We start from the raw sequence: 14,109 nt of genomic DNA on the forward strand, positions 1-14,109 counted from the left end.
AAACATTTTATACAAAAGGCAAATTGAACATTAGAAACATAATTCTAACCAATTTCTTTTAAAATAATATACTAAGAGATTATAGTCCGATTAAAAATCATGTTTATTGAAATTAAAATTTTACTTTTAGCAAATAAAGTTCATATTTATAAAGTTTTAATATAGATAGTTTTACTTTGCTCTTAAAAGCTCTTCTTATCTAGTGAGTCCATCCATCTTGAATAATCCTACAAAAAATCAAGAAAATTGTGACGGGATAAAATCTCATGTTGAATGTTTTTTGAGTCAAATTTATTCATATGTTGTGTTTAATTGAATAATGATGACAAGTTGATTGCCATTTGTCATATCCAATGTTCCAACATTAATAGTCCCATTGTTTCTTGGCTACATTCCAACACCCATGAAGGAATCACGAGTTCAAAAATCCACCCTCGCTTCATTCTAAGGTAAATACTAAACACCACATACCATTTTTTATAACAAAAACCAAATTAACCCATGCTATAACAACTTGTACCAAATGCATTAGGAGTTGTATGACAAAGGCCTATCAAGAATCAAATTTTACAAAGAGAAGAAACTTTAGTAAGAGACAATAAGTCTTATTCATACCTTGTTTGGTCACCCTCATTGCGGTTTGTTCACGATGAGTCTCTTTGGCCCGGACCACATGTCCATTTACCAGAATGGCGTGTAAACAACTGAAAGTCGAGTCACTTTCTGTACAATCAACATTGCACATGGTACAACACTATCTTGTATGGCTAGTATTTTTTTTTTTTTTTAACTTGAATGCATAAAGTACAAAACATATGTGCACAATTTTCATCTGGGCATTATGGACTTGCATGTGGCTTTGTAGTTGCTATAGTTGATTTAGGAATGATTTTTCTAGAAGGGCATGGAGTAACAACATGATGAAATATGCTATAGTTGATTTAGGAATGATTTTTCTAGAAGGGCATGGAGTAACAACATGATGAAATATGAATTAATTGAGTTGATAGATTTGGGTTGATAAAGGATGCTTGGAATAAGCTAAAAGAAAGGAAACATTTGAGTTTGACAAGATAACTCATTCCAACCGACGAAACCAAATGGTACCCAATAAGATCATACTTTAAACAAGATTTGGAAATTTGAGTTTCTATGGATATATGTTTGGCGAAAATAGCTACAAGTAGTTTTTGTTTGTAGAAATATCTGTCAAAATTAGTTGTATGTTTTTGAAAATGTAAATTTATATAAAAATACATTTGTAAAACCAAAAGCTCAAATCAAACAGGATATGTTTGGCAAAAATACCTGAAGTTGTAACTTTTATGTGTGTAAACTTGTTTGACAAAAATAGTTGTAAGCGGTATCAAGTGATTGGAAAGGTACCCTTCCTCTAAGTGGTCGAGAATTCAAGTTATGTAGTTGAAAATTGTGTAGATTTAGAACTGTGAGTTGTGGGTTTGTGATTTAGCCTTCCTAAAAAAAGTTAAAAGCATTCAAAAATGTAAAATTAGGAACCTTTTGTGTTTAGTAAAGGTTTTAAGCTTGTAGCGTTGAAGAGAGCTTTTATTTAGTTCGAGATTTTTATCTCAAAAATGAAAATAATTCAAAAGTTCACCGCCAAGTAGACATGAACAAAGAGACCGGCCTCGAACCCGTCCCAAAAAAAGACCTAGACCAATATGAAAAAAGAACGAACTGGTCATTAGACTAAATTGTTCCGAGTTCGCCTGAGACCGGTCTAAAAAAAAGGAACGGAAACCAAAGTTTATATACATATAGTTTGTGTTGATTATATATTTTTTAATGACACATTACCCAACTTCTTCCTTCTTTTTTTTTTTATTAAATTTTAGTGTATCATTTTTAGTAAATTTTAATATATCATTTTGATGTTAATCACATATTTGTTAACGGAAAAACTCAAAACTAAAACAAAAAAATGGAAAATATCAAAACCGAACCGAAAAAGGCACACGCAAACACCGCGAGACCAGACCAATCCTAAAAAACGGAACCAAAAAAGACCGACTCGAGACCGTCGATGATTGTTCCGAAAAAGACCAATAGTTTTGAGACTAGTCTCAAAAAGACCAAACTATATCGGGAACGACTTATACTGCGAATATGCATCTCTGCTGCCAAACATACCCAAAAATTAAAAGTTAAAAGTCTCGAAAATACTTAAAGTAAGTTTTGAATAAAAAACTTTGTTGTAAAATAAAAGCTTTAAATGTAGCTAAAATCTCTCAAAATTTTGTAGCGAAACACACTTTTTTTTTTTTTTTTTTTTTTTTTTTTTTTTTTTTTTTAATGGTTTTTAGGAGCTTAAAGCATTTAGTGTTTTTTAACGAAAAAAAATCAAATTAAAAAACTTCATTTTAGAGCGCGATCTTAATGCTTTTAGTTTATATTAAAAAATAGTGCTTATTATAACAAAATTACTAGGTTGCCCTTAAACAATAATATAATTAGTTATCAAATGTCATTTTTTTTAAAACATAAGTAAATATTACATCTTCCAGCTCTAAATAAAAGTTACAATTTTCAGTTTCCGACTACCGACTAATTTTGTCAAACATATCCTACATCTAAAAAATAAATAAATCTATTTTGGTTTTTCTTTACTCTAAAAGTTCCCTTCATTTGCTTTCTCTCCTTAGAATGAATGTCAAAAAGAGTAACCACTTAATGGATTTGTTTATAAGTAGTCACCAACATTAATTTACACCATATCAAGATAGGTTTGTCGCTAAACCAAAGAATTTTATTTTATTTAGATTCTACCGCATATTAGGTTGGTTGGTATTGGTACCAACACAGTGTATGAGGTGGAGGCGACACCTTCTCCACACCGTTGAACACCACCCCGCCTAGACATCGCATTAAATAGTGTGAAGTTGGCAACGTAGAGGAGCGTCTAGTAAAAGAGTAATGTTATGATGTTTGTAAAGATTTTAATAGAAAATGTACAATTTGACATGAAAATTAAAATGATATTTTTTTTTGACATGAAAATAAAATAAAATGATATGATTGATATTTCCTAACAAATATAAAATAATATGAAGTTGACATAACATATGATACAACAAACAAAATGGTAGGGAGGTTGCGACTCATATCCACCAACACCAAATTGTTCCCATGTTATCGTATGGATAACAATGACATCATCATTTTCTTCACCATATTATCATATGGATAACATTAAGGGTGTAATATGTCATATCAACTCATAAGATAATTGAAATCGATTTGAACAAGATACTTGAAATCGACTCGGTTCAAGTCGAGTTGAGTTCGAGAGCTTAATCAACCTTAATTATATTTACATTTTTACTTTTAATTTTATTTATATTTATGTAATCATTGATGATTCGAGTCGAGATCACTTGAAGCTCACACATTGTTTGAGAAGTTTATTAGTAATTTAATTAGATTGGAGGTCATGTGTTCTAATCTGGGCATTGACGATTTTTGCTAACTTGATGATACTAACTTCTAAATACTAACCAGACATTAAAATAACAAAATAAACAATAAAATAAAATAAACATAAATTGATTTTTGATGTGAATGCCACATGAAGTCATTTCAATGCCACATAAGGTATAATCACTTATCAAGGGTACAAACCACAAATGATTTCTAGCAAAAATATTATTACAACTTTAAATAACAAAAAGCTATGTGGATTTCAATCCAACAATCAACAATGTAAAAAGAGTTAACCATCTAAACTTCTCATACCAAAACAAATAATAAAAACTCTTAATCCTAAGCAACCACAGGGGTAGGGGTAAGGGTAAGGGTAGGGGCAGAATCGTCTTTTCCACGTTTCAACTCACTAAACAGATTCAAAACCTCTACATGGTTCCGAATAAATCTTGGGCATTTCGCAAGAAAATCTTGAGCTTCATTACCTCTTCCAGCCTTAAAATAAGCTTTAAAAACACGCAAATAAACAGCAAAAGAAGGTACCTTTTTCACAGTCATTGCTTTCAAGAACATCAACGTGTCATCAATAGTCCCTGTTTTAGCAACATACTTCACAAATGGATCCAAATAAGGAGGGTATCCATGTCTTTTCATAGGAGCAAGAAGATTAATAGCTTCTTGAAACAACCCTTGTTCCAAAAGCTTTGTTATTAGTAACTTATATGTAGTATGCCATGGTTTGACTTCTTTCTCGTTGACCGCTTCCAAAAGACGATTATACCCTTCGAGTGGCTTCTCCTTTGCACAATATGCATTTGTTATTGTTTCCAATGGATATCCGGAAAAATCGGGGCCTTGTTTTGTAATCATTTTTTGAAAACAATCACAAGCTTTTTCCAAATGTCCAGAAAGACAATATCCTTGGATTAAAGATCCGAATGTTTTGTAACTTGGAGACTCCATTAAATCAAGAAACTCACTTGCTTCTTCGATTTTATTGTTTTTAGTTAATTGAAAAGCGATTTTACCTTGAGAGTTTTCATCTGGAAGAAAACCAACTTCCTCCATTGATTTCAAGATCTTGTTGCATTCCATGTATCTACCAACACTTGTTAAAGACTTGAGAACAGAATCCAAGAAGGAATTTTTTACTGTGTTCCCACTTTCTTTATAAATCTTTAAGACTTTGGAGAACAAATCCATATCTAACTCTTTACTTGTTGCTATTTTTCTCAAAAGAAAGGGGCAATCTTGATCTGAGGGCTTAATGTTTCCACTCATTGCAAATTCGTATAAATCAACAGCATCGTTTAGCATTTTCTTCCTTACGAATTGATTCAAAACCCTAATGTATGTAGCCTTTTCTAAATCAAACCCTTTAGTTCTCATTTCATCAATCAATCTCCAGAACTTGTCTACATAATCTTCTCTAGCTAATTCTCTTGCAATAGCGTTATATGTTTTTTCATCATGTTTGTATAAGCCACTTTCCTCTATCCACCTAAAGAATATAACAGCTTTATTAGGATCTGTTCCAAGGTTTTCGAGTACCATTTTAACTAAATCACCAGAATACACAATACCCATTTCCTGCAATTTTGTTTCAACATCATCTCCCCATGGTGTTTGTTGAATGACTTTACAAACTCTAGAGCTAATTTTCTCAATTGAAGCGTCTATAGATCCCAATGCGAACAGATCTTTCAGCTTCTGGACTTCATCTTTCATGCCTTCCTCTTCAAACTTTGCCATGGCTCTAACAGACGCACCTTTCTTCACTCCATACCCTTTCTTCTTCATAATATCAACTAAATCCCAAAACTCTTTCACCAAACCATTTGCCCCCAACATACCTAACAACCGATTACATGAATTCGAGCTCAAGTTGTCACTTTCCTTTGACATAACCCAATCAAAGAACACCTTAGCAGCTCCAGGTTCCGAGCTGCGGTTTTTAAAAAGCTCGTTAACATAATCAGTACTAGCGAGGTCGGGTATGGACTTCAATTCGAGCATAACATCTTCATTGGTTTTGATTGGATCTGAATATAGTTCGATCAATGTTGATGTAATAACGGATTGATCCGTGACTTTATTTTGTTCAACAGCGAGTTCAGATGACGATGTGAATAATCGAGGGAAACTAGGGTTTGGGAAATGAATGGGGAGTGTACGCGAGTGAGGGATGAGTGAATGGAAAGTGCGATTGCGAGAAAGAGGAATGGTAGTTGATGATTGTACCTTGAACTGGAGCTCGGAAACTGGTTTGCATCGATGAAGGAGGAGACGCCATTGATTTCTCATTGCTGGTTTTGGGATTGTAGGATTAAGAGTGATTTCGGCTGATGGAAAAGGGGGTTTTGGGGTGAGATATGTTTTTAGGGTTTATGGATCATGAAGTGAAAACGTAACACAAAAATAATCTATTTCTATTATGTCATATTTGGCACGATGGGCTGGTATAAAATATAAATACCTTTCGTTTGGGAAAGCTTCATTTTTCACTCTCCCAAGTTTTAAAAACACTATCAAGCTCTCTTCGAAGAACAAAGTACGAATTCATAGTAAACCTAGCCATTTAATCGATTTCATAGTCAACAAAGCAAGAATTCATAGTCAACCTAGCCAAATTCGTAGTCAAACTTAACTTTAAAAAAAATCACCAAATAGCAGATTAAACGAGAGGAAATCGCAAGATGGAAGACAATTTATGTAACATCTCGAAAATCAAGGTAACATTTTTCATTTTTCAAAACCAAACCACAAACCATAAATGTTTACAAACTTGGTTTCCAAAAGTCAAAATCACAAATCAGAGTATCCCAAAATTAAATCTCATGAAATATGAAGGATGTGCATGATCAAACCTTCACCCTGTCCCGATCATCTGAAGTACCTGAAACATAAAACTAAAACTGTAAGCCAAAGCTTAGTGAGTTCCTCCAAAATATCACCACACAAACATATAACAACATGCATACTATCCACAGCCATCGGGCTGGATTACCCTTGAACCCACAACATGAGTCTAACTTGCCTTTGTAGCCCACAACCCATGTCTAGATTGTTCCCAAGCCCATAACATAAGTCTGGCTTGCCTTACCGGGCCTCAGCTTATGTCTGGCTTTCTCTCGAGCCCACAACATAAGTATGGATTGCCTTTCCGACCTACAACTTATGTTCAGATTGCTCCCAAGTTTGTTGGCTTTCACACAGAGTAGTATTGCCTCAACCCAACCGCATTATGTCGACATATGCAACAGATAAACATATAACCAACAAACAAATAATCATACATATCTAACATATCATTATAGCATAACAACATCCAACCAGGATACATAATCTACTGGGCCGATATTGGTGCCTTCGACCCCAAGTACAGTGAAGAAACTCACCTCATAGTCTGAAAAGATAACTAGACAAAACACTGCTCCGATTACTGCATCTACTGATCTCCTACACAAAAACAGGGCCTTAAACTCAAACTACCACTCAAAATACCCAAAAATGCCCCTAGATCACATTTGGTCAAAATCTTGGTCGACGGTCAAAACATAAAGTCAAAAATCCGATGGAAGGTCAAGCTGGCTAAGTATGCCCTGCATACACAGCTACTACGTTGGGTGTAGTCGTATCTCATCCAAAACCACAAGACTCTAACCCAATATGCACAGCGTACCCATTGGCACGCCCAACGTACTCCATCTGAATCTAATACTTCATATTAAGAACTTATTCCTTAAAGACCTCTCGTCCAAACTCAGATCTAGACCCATAACATCATTCTAAGTCATAAAGTTTCCACATGCATGACTTTCCATGGCTAGACAAGTCCTAAAAGCTAAAACCCTAACTTAATAATCCATTACAACATCATGACTCTTGCATGAAAGGGATATAAGGACCAAGATCTCATTTTTATGGCTCTTAATAGCTCCATAATGGATAAAGCCTCCAACTTTATCTATTATGATGATCCAAACAACCAAGATCTAGTCTTTAATTCTCAAAGGAACCAAAAAAATACATTTTTCTCAATTTAATCCACTAAGTCCAAGTCTCCAACCTTCAAATCTGAATCAATATGATGTTTAGATGGATAAAGTTTCTAACGTTATCCATAACAAGGTCACAACCTTTAAAGATCTAAACTTTATGCACTAAAGTGACCAAAAAAGTGACAATTATGAAAATTGACAAGATCTATGAAACTAGTGAGCAAGTTTGAAGCTTTTGACTCACAATGGTCCAGAAATGATGTAATGTTGCTGGATCTATGCTTGAATCCTTCTTTCATACACTTTCCACTACCTTGTTTTTTAAGATTCCACCTTTATTGGAGAAATAAACTCATAAATGATGCCAAGGCTCAAAATAAGTGAGAAAAGGCTAGGGTTTTGAGTTAGAGGCTCAATAGGGTAGAGGCTCATGATAGAAAGGACCCCCAGGGGGTTAGAAACCTAAATAAGGATCAAAACCATGAAAATAGGGTTTTTACTCTGCGATGGTACGCCCAAGTATCTAAATTTACGCCTAGTGTAATGCCCTAAAAACGTGTTCTTCAGCCCTAGTACGCCTAGCATACTAGCTAGTGTACGTCCAATGTACTTTTAGACTCCCTTTTCCGGCTTAACTTCAAACAACCATAACTTCTTTGTTTAAACTCCGTTTTCGATGATCTTTATATGCACGGAAGGTAATGAAAATCCCCACAATCCTATCTAATAACTTTTAACTTAAAACATACCAAAATAAAATCCTTATTGCAACAAAGAAATCCGAAACATCACTTTTTCTTGTTTTACCCTTTGACTCCAAAATACAAACCAAGGGCTCGGATTACATAACCAATATTATCAACATCCAATAGAGTCTAAACCTTATTATCTTGAAGCCCAACGCCTTTACTTGATTCATTTATTGTCCAAAATTCCAAAATAAAAAACTTCTCGAAACATGATGTTACAACTCTCCCACACTTAAACTGGATTTCGTCCTCGAAATCTGTCTCGGTTACGATTTATGAAACAACACCAACATTGTAACGACCCAATTTTCAAGGCCAAAATTTTCATTTTTGAGTTAACGCATTTAACAACATTTTACCAAAACATTGTCAATAAAACATCCATTACAAAATCATAATGTTGTATTTCAAACCATTATATCATAAGTATTGAAAATCAGAGTACAGTCCCAAAAAAAACTTCTTGCGGAAACATGTGTGTGTGTGTGATGCGCTGCTACACTGCCGGCTCTTTCCCCTTTGATGAAGAGGTACCTGAAACCAAAACCAAAACTGTAAGCACAAAGCTTAGTGAGTTCCCCATCATACCACATACCATACAATATCGTCGGTATCTTTCAACTGGTAACCCTCATTGATATCTTTCAACCGGTAACCTTCATTGGTATCTTTCAACCGGTAACCATAATCGGTATCTTTCAACCAATAATCAACATCAGTATCTTTCAACCGGTAACTGGAGACTATTTCACCCCCTACTACTAGCATACAGTCAACAGATATAAGCATACAGTCAGGCATATCCGGGTACTGATCTACCCTTGGGTCCTAAGGACCACTGTCAAGGAAACTAATCCCTACCATACACATAACATAATATCCAGATAAACCTCATAACCAACACATAACTAGACCAAGATAATTATCACAAAGACCATTATCTTCTAAATACCCTTTTTTAGTGGGCTGGTATTGTGGCCTTAGACCCACCCCTACTGGAAGGTAACTCACCTTAATGTTGTGCAGTGTTTGAACTATCGTCGGCACAGATGTCGACTCCCTACGACTCCTCGATCCCTACACAACAACCTTCAAGTCAACACACATCACATACAACCCTAAACAGGATCAGTCCAAGTTCAGTCAAATTCAACATTGGTCAAAGTCAACATTTAGTTGGCCTGACTCGCTGAGTTGGCCTACCAACTCGTTGAGTCCATGCTTCTCTAATCCTACACAAATCCCCGGCTCCACTCGTCGAGTCTAGAAAAAACTCGACGGGTTCTCCTTCAATCATAACATTGGGACCATCTTCATTTGACTCGCCGAGTTCATCTCCAACTTAAGAACTTGTCTAGTCTATGACTCGCCGAGTTGTATGAACAACTCGTCGAGTCCATCTTCAAAGGTTGGGAGATTGCTATGGACTCGCTGAGTCTGCTCATACCACTCGCCGAGTCCCATGACTCCCAGGTCCCTTTTTGCGTCTAAACCCACAAGGGACTTCCTTCCTAACACTTATCCATTCACAAGAAGGGTTTGGTGCACAATGGTCACCGACTCGTTGAGTGCCAAGAACAACTCGTCGAGTCCAACCTTGACCAATTCCATACAGTCGATTTAAGTGAGGTCTAACACACCAAAACATAGATCTGGCCTCCTAATGTCCATTTTATAGGTAAAGTTCCAAACATGATGCACATGCATGGGGTTTTTAGCTCAAAAATCGATATAAAGTGTCCTACAATGTGCATGGGGCTCTCATGGACCTAAAGTTGGCACCTTTATGCCATGAGACCCCTCTTAAGGCCCAAATCTGAAGTCAAAATCCACTCAACACTTCCAAATCCGAAAAATGACTTAGAAATCCATAGAGATCCCAAGTTAAAGATGAATAAACACATAGATGAGTCAAGACAGGGGCATTATACCTTGAAGCTGCTGAAAATGAAGTAAGATCTCCAGATCTACAAGCCACAACTCGATTTCCAAGCTCCTTTCTTCCTTCCAAGCTTTACAATCCACACAAGAACACCAAAAATGGCCTCAACTCACACACAAACAACTAGGGTTCGATATGAAGCTTTCAAGAGAGTGTTAGGGACAAGGGAGGCTGAGTTAAGTTGTTTATATATGGTGCAAACCCTCAGATTTAGGGTTTCACTTATCCAGCACCTACTCGTCGAGTCAGTCTCCCGACTCGTCGAGTCGGTCACTTAAAATGTGATGGGTTATACAAACAATCCTATGTGTGCATGCAACCCTAGTATTGGATCTATGTTTTCACTATTAGTTATACAACTTTATGAACACAAAAAGAAACCTGGCATGCTACTATAATTTTCGAAATTCATATATAAAGCTAGAATACATACCTTTTGTTGTTATATAGCAATAACAACTAGTTCCTTGAATTTCCTTAGCTCTTGAAAGCAAGTACCATAAGTGTAGTACCTCTAATGGAGTCACAAACACCATATGCAACTTGGATGAAGAGGATAAGAAAAAGAGGCACCAAAAACGGCTGGAAACCCTAATGGAAGTCTTGTCCACGTTTTTGGGGCCTAAGGGGTCCTTTATATACTAGTGTGGGCTGTTAGGGTTTCAGTCAAAACCCTAATGGACAACTTAAACTCTAAGCAGTCCATGGAACCTTCTAGACAAGGCTATGGACGAAAATATGATGGGCTTCCATCATAATTTCGTTCACCCCTTATTCCTTTAGCATTCCTTAGCCCAATAACTCAATTATCCAATAATTGCAGTCCAGTCCCCTATATTTAATTAATCTCTTTTAGCCACAAAATTAATTCTTAATTAATTCTTGACTAATATTAATTAAACAAGATGATTTCTCCTTTAATATATTATTCTCATAATATATTAATAAATCATATTTAAACCTTTCTCTCCTTATATCATCCTACATATTGCTATGGTGAAGGCAACCCAAAAAGGACCATGCTCATAATCGGGTCAAGTACATACCAAAATAGTTATGGACTTAGACACTAATCCAACAGTCTCCCACTTGGATAAGTCTAATAACTATTTTCCGTATGACTTCAGAACCTAATCAGCAATCGTAGCTTTCAAAAGCCGCTGTCAACTCTAATCTTATCAGATAGTGTGTCCTCTAGATAAGGGATTATATATTCCTCCATTCTCAAGATATCGTATAGACAAAAGACATGAATTTCAATCATTCTCTCTATACTGTTTCCCGACTTCCGATTTATGACGACTGACAACAGACTACAATTGAACACATCAACTTAGTCCCGGCTTGGCCAAGCGCTTAGGTGTCATTACTAAATCATCGAGAGGCCCACAAATATCGCTTTTATCCCACTTTGGGTAAAAGGAATGGATAAACTTTGACTCAAATGTTCGCTTGCATTTACTGATCGAATCACACACAACAATAAGTTTTATAACACCAAGTTACTGGTGCGTTTACTTATTATCAATGTGCAACCGACCAACAAATAACAACTCACATGTCTCGGTTTCAAGAATATACAATATTATCGTCTCACTAATCACTCGTGATAAAACCATGAAGTGATCCAAGTGAGCGTGGGTTTAATCCAATACTCTAATCTTATCAAAGCACTCATGAACTCTGCAGCAAACTTGTGCCATGTCTAAACACTTCAGACAATCTACAGACACATTCATGACAGTCTTTCTTCATACCTACTCCCAACGTATAACCGACTGTGGATGTTTGAATAACCTAGTTATTCTTGAAGTCAAAACATGCAAAGTGAAACATAACAACAATACTTAATCCTATATGGCCCCAAACTTGTGAGAGTAAATAAAACCCTTCTATTTATCCACCATATTGATTACTCATTATTTATCATTTAATGTTTCGGATAATCAACTCATTACTTGAATTATACCAACAATTGTCCCATGCTCTAAACATGCACACTTTGTTTCCTATGGTCCATGCTTTGTGAAATAGATCTCCTGAAAACTTTTCCAATGATGCTCATTTCACAATTCCTTAATCCTAATTATTAGTGTAAGAACACAAGGTTCTTGCCACTACTAGAATATGCTAGATTCTAACATTTTATGCAACGATCCCTTTGCAAAATCATAGCACAAAAGTCACCAAGACGTAGCTAATGAAATTACAAAGTACTTTCTTAGAAATTGTTACAAGACAATTCCATAGATGTGAAGTCTCACATTCAAAGTACATTCCTTTGAACATCCTTCTTGCATAAAAGTTTCTAATCTAGGCATAGACTCTCAATATCCAACTCCCAATATGGAAACATTTCCACATTTGCCATATGACAACTCATTCTTAATAGAATCTTATCTATTCATAATAAAGTCGATATGGTCCATCCAATACCATACTTCCAACTACTTACAAGCGATCAATCCTCAACGAACTTTGGATCGTCCTTTGATAGTTGTTAAATTCTTTCAGTCAAACCAATTCTATTCCTTTTTCCCTCTTAATGCGCTAGACATTTGGAAAATTTTAGAATGGTAAAATACTATAGCATTTACAATCGATCCTATACCCGAAGCGTATGGGACACGATGCATAATGTCTTACATAAAGATATGATACTTTACCAATCTTTTTCCATAATATTTTATGTGTCATGTTCTCACAATTCGAACTATGAAGAGGGATGTCGTAATCATAATCGAATTTTAAGAACACACAATGTATCCTTTGACTGAAAATATTAAAATTTCTTAATCTAAGCTTTAGATTTTGAAACGGAGTATAATATTCTCTCCCTTAATTATAGCAAAACAACTTTTCAACCCATGCAACTTTGCAAATGGAATCTTTGTTTTTCTATAATTAATATTGCTAACTTGCAATACTCGCCATAACAATCATACAAGCATAACACTTATGCTCCCACTATCATGATGATTATCATATAAGCATAACATTTATGCTCCCACTAGCTTTGACATGTATTCAGAAAACAAATGAACTTCCAGAAAACAATGCCTATTGAATTTCTGAAATTCATATTTCTAATACCAGATGCTTCGATAAGCCTTTATCTAAGCTTCTTAACCTTATACACCTTTGCCTTAGATAGCTCATATGTGTGTTTAAACAATTCATAACTTATGTTACTAAGTTCCAAATGTTGAAACTAATTGCCAAATCTCACAATTCGAACTATGGAAAGGGATGCCATAACCATAATCAAATTTGAGAATACAATTTTCACAATTGCTATCTTCTTAAAATCTCTCTTAGTGAAAGCATTTCCTCACAGTCATTTTCATGAAGGAGGGAATCTTATGACACTTAGATTTTATGGTGTATGAGTTCCTATCCATGTGAATTTGCCAAAACCAAGGTTTGCGACAAATCCAAACTCATATGGACTGAACTTTCTTAATCTTGATTTCTTGCCCTATGGTAACACGAGTGCCCACCATGCCTTCCAAGTAGTTTAGTAACTTGTCCTTACATATCAATTTACTTTCCATCGACTAAGGCTTTAGTGTGTATTCAAATGAGAACTCATAGAACTCATATACACAATTAACTCAATTGGAATGGCACAGAAACAAAACAATGTCAGCACAATAGGTTGTAAACCTCAAGTCGTGTGCTAGTGATGATCGATAAGGTTTATTCTAGATTTGTTCTTGAAACTTTTCAAGACCATTAAGACTCCCACTGACTTCTTGACATATAAGATTCTCTTGTCAAGAAACATTTCTTGACAAACAAATATTCAAGAGTTAGTGAAGCATTTATCAAGACAAAACACTTCACACAATTGGTCCTAGTTGGTCTTTGTCTTATCCAAGACAACACAACTTACCAATTTCAAATGTGCAAGAATAAGAAAACTTTTCCAAATTCCACATTTGATGAGTGTTATAAACCTACTTAAGACTTTTCA

The 14,109-nt window shown here is 35.3% G+C and overlaps 1 protein-coding gene across 1 annotated transcript; it reads right to left on the bottom strand.

The window, feature by feature from the left end:
• Positions 1–3,592: 3,592 nt before the first annotated feature.
• On the bottom strand, positions 3,593–5,882 carry LOC145044048 (small ribosomal subunit protein mS81 (rPPR8)-like). The gene has a single exon (XM_078992853.1). It carries the CDS (start codon positions 5,743–5,745, stop codon positions 3,781–3,783), a length of 1,965 nt encoding a protein of 654 aa, XP_078848979.1. The 5' UTR covers positions 5,746–5,882; the 3' UTR covers positions 3,593–3,780.
• Between the last annotated feature and the right edge of the window lie 8,227 nt (positions 5,883–14,109).

This window comes from Lactuca saligna, chromosome 4 (assembly GCF_052625555.1).
Source record: "Lactuca saligna cultivar CGN05327 chromosome 4, ASM5262555v1, whole genome shotgun sequence".
Lineage (NCBI taxonomy): Eukaryota > Viridiplantae > Streptophyta > Magnoliopsida > Asterales > Asteraceae > Lactuca > Lactuca saligna.